The 2,171-nt window shown below is 60.2% G+C and overlaps 1 protein-coding gene across 1 annotated transcript; it reads right to left on the bottom strand.

Moving 5' to 3' along the window:
- Nucleotides 1-20: 20 nt before the first annotated feature.
- On the bottom strand, nt 21-2,165 carry LOC108299221 (atypical kinase COQ8A, mitochondrial-like). Its single transcript, XM_017521550.2, has 5 exons — nt 2,122-2,165; nt 1,692-1,799; nt 1,403-1,468; nt 1,030-1,116; nt 21-449 (listed from the first exon to the last, which is right to left on the bottom strand). Exons 2-5 carry the CDS (start codon nt 1,743-1,745, stop codon nt 165-167), a joined length of 492 nt encoding a protein of 163 aa, XP_017377039.1. The 5' UTR covers nt 1,746-1,799; nt 2,122-2,165; the 3' UTR covers nt 21-164.
- Nucleotides 2,166-2,171: the final 6 nt, after the last annotated feature.

Here is a 2,171-nt window from a genome sequence, read left to right as displayed (position 1 = left end):
GAACACATGGCTCCAGGGCTCCAGGTGGCCCCTGCCTCCCAGGAGAACCAGCCACCCCTTCTAACTGGGCAAAGGAGTTAAACAGAGCATCACCATCACCTCCCTACTGGTTTTTGGCCTGTCTGAAGGACACAGTACCCTCGGAGCTGGCCTGGGCCCCAGCCCTACTGCTGGGCCTGCCTCCTGCGGTAGTTGCTATAGGCCTCCTCGAACATGGCCTTGCAGGGGAAGCGGGCCTTTAGCTTGGAGCAGATGAGGAAGGAGCCCCCCATCTTCCTGTGCAGGGAGTAGGTCTCCTCAGGTGGGGGGACAAGACGGTGTCTCAGCATGACAGGAATCAGGTTGTGGATCTTCTCGGTGGTGCTCTGGGTGCCAAAATCAAAGGGCTCATCGGAGGCAAAGGCCTCCCCCAGGATGAGGATGGCATCCAAGTGGGCGTCTTCCATGACCTGGAGCAGGAGAGGAAGGGTAAATGGCGGTGAGACACCAGAGCCCTCCACCAGCCTGGGTTCCTCCCATGGTGCTGGAGTGCTGAGTTCTTACTCAAAGCTCTGCTGCAAACTGGATTACATCATGGTAACAGGCATAAACTCAAACCCGCAGGGGCCGGGAACCCCAAGGTAATGTGTGAACTGGGCTGATGCAATACAAAAGGGAGCGGTGCGGCCTGTGGTACAATGCAGAGGATGAGCCTGCCTCACGGCCCTCATTCGGAGTTTTAAAAAAAACACTGTTCTGGCCAAAAAACAGAGTCCAGCCCCGACTCCAAGCCCTAAGTGGGCGAGAGTGAGAGGCAGAAACGAGCGTCATGACAAGTCCAGAGTCCCCAAACTCACCAGCTCTCAGAAAATCTCACGCACAGAGCACAGCGGCATGGGCCACAGCAGGCCCCAGCTTTCAGACCGTGCACAAGGGGGCCCAGGCTCTGGGGGCCTCTCAAGGGAAGCTGCCCCCCTGTGCTGGCATCTGTTCCTACACAAGGAGCTGGGGGATCAGCAGGTCCAGGGGAGCCTCCACAGCCCTGCTCACCTTGACCTCATAGCCGGTGAGGAACTTCATCTCTATGGATTTTGCCCGCACAGTCTCCCTGTCCCTGTCGGCAGCAGCCCTGATGATCTGTGGAGTGGCACAGGAGGGGACCCGTGGGCAGCACGGAAGGAAAGCTCCGACATCCCAGGGAGCCAAGTGCCACACCCGGTCCCACCCCACCCTCTCCCTGCACAGGGCCCAGGCCAGTGCTGTGACACACCTGGCAGCTGCTGTCGCCAGACCTGAGGAACAGGCAGCGCAGATGAGGAATGAGGTCAGGACCCCAGTCATTCCCCCTGCCCGGAGTCCCCCAGCATCCTGTCCCAGCCTCGGAGAAATATGGGCCAAGGCCAGGCGCCTCTCCTGACCTTACCTGAATGTAGAGGTCGGTGAAGGACCTGTCATATTCCCGTGTTGCCCCAAAGTCCAAAAGAGCCACCTGGGGAAAGACACCAGGAGAAGGTTGGCCCTGGCACTCGATGGTGGGGCTGTGTGGCCGGGGAGGGGTGCGACAGAGGGCAGTGAAGACCCCCACTCCCGAAGACCCCCACTCCCAAACCTTGAGTGCTCTGCTGACTCCCAGGATGAGGGGCAGACCAGGGTCTCACGCACCCCATTCAGAGCTCAGGTCTGGCTGCAGGTGCCCCCACCCTGGGGCTCACCTTGTGCTGCTGGGGGTCATAGAAGAAGTTGGACCAGTTGGGGTCTGTCTGCATGAAATGGAACTCGAACAGCTCCCTCAAGCACAGAACCAGGATGTTGTAACAGATCTGGGGACAGCACGAGGGGCCTGCGTCAGTCAGGCAGCACCACACTGCCTGGTGCTCTGGGAGTCTGGGGCCAGAAAAACCTCTGCCTCCTATTTTGCCCAACCCCCCCCCACCCCCGGGACTGTTTGATTCCCAGTGTCACTTGGGCCAAGGAAGGCAGCAGCTGCCCTGTGTCCCCCTAAGTCCCACTGGTGCTACTTCACCGCCCCTTACCCCTAGGGAGCACCTCAGGGCTCCAAGGCCATGGCTCGCACCATTAGGTCACCAAATAGCCACACAGCAGGGCCACCCCGGCCCCACCTGTCTGCTGGCACAGACGCACCTCATTCCGAATCTCCTGGCTGAGCCCTTCGGCCTGGTCCAAGGGGAAGC

The sequence above is a fragment of the Cebus imitator genome, unplaced genomic scaffold (assembly GCF_001604975.1).
Source record: "Cebus imitator isolate Cc_AM_T3 unplaced genomic scaffold, Cebus_imitator-1.0 Scaffold2989, whole genome shotgun sequence".
NCBI classification, from domain to species: Eukaryota; Metazoa; Chordata; class Mammalia; order Primates; family Cebidae; genus Cebus; species Cebus imitator.
Note: the sequence above shows the minus strand (reverse complement) of the source record. Positions and strands in the feature narration are given on the sequence as shown.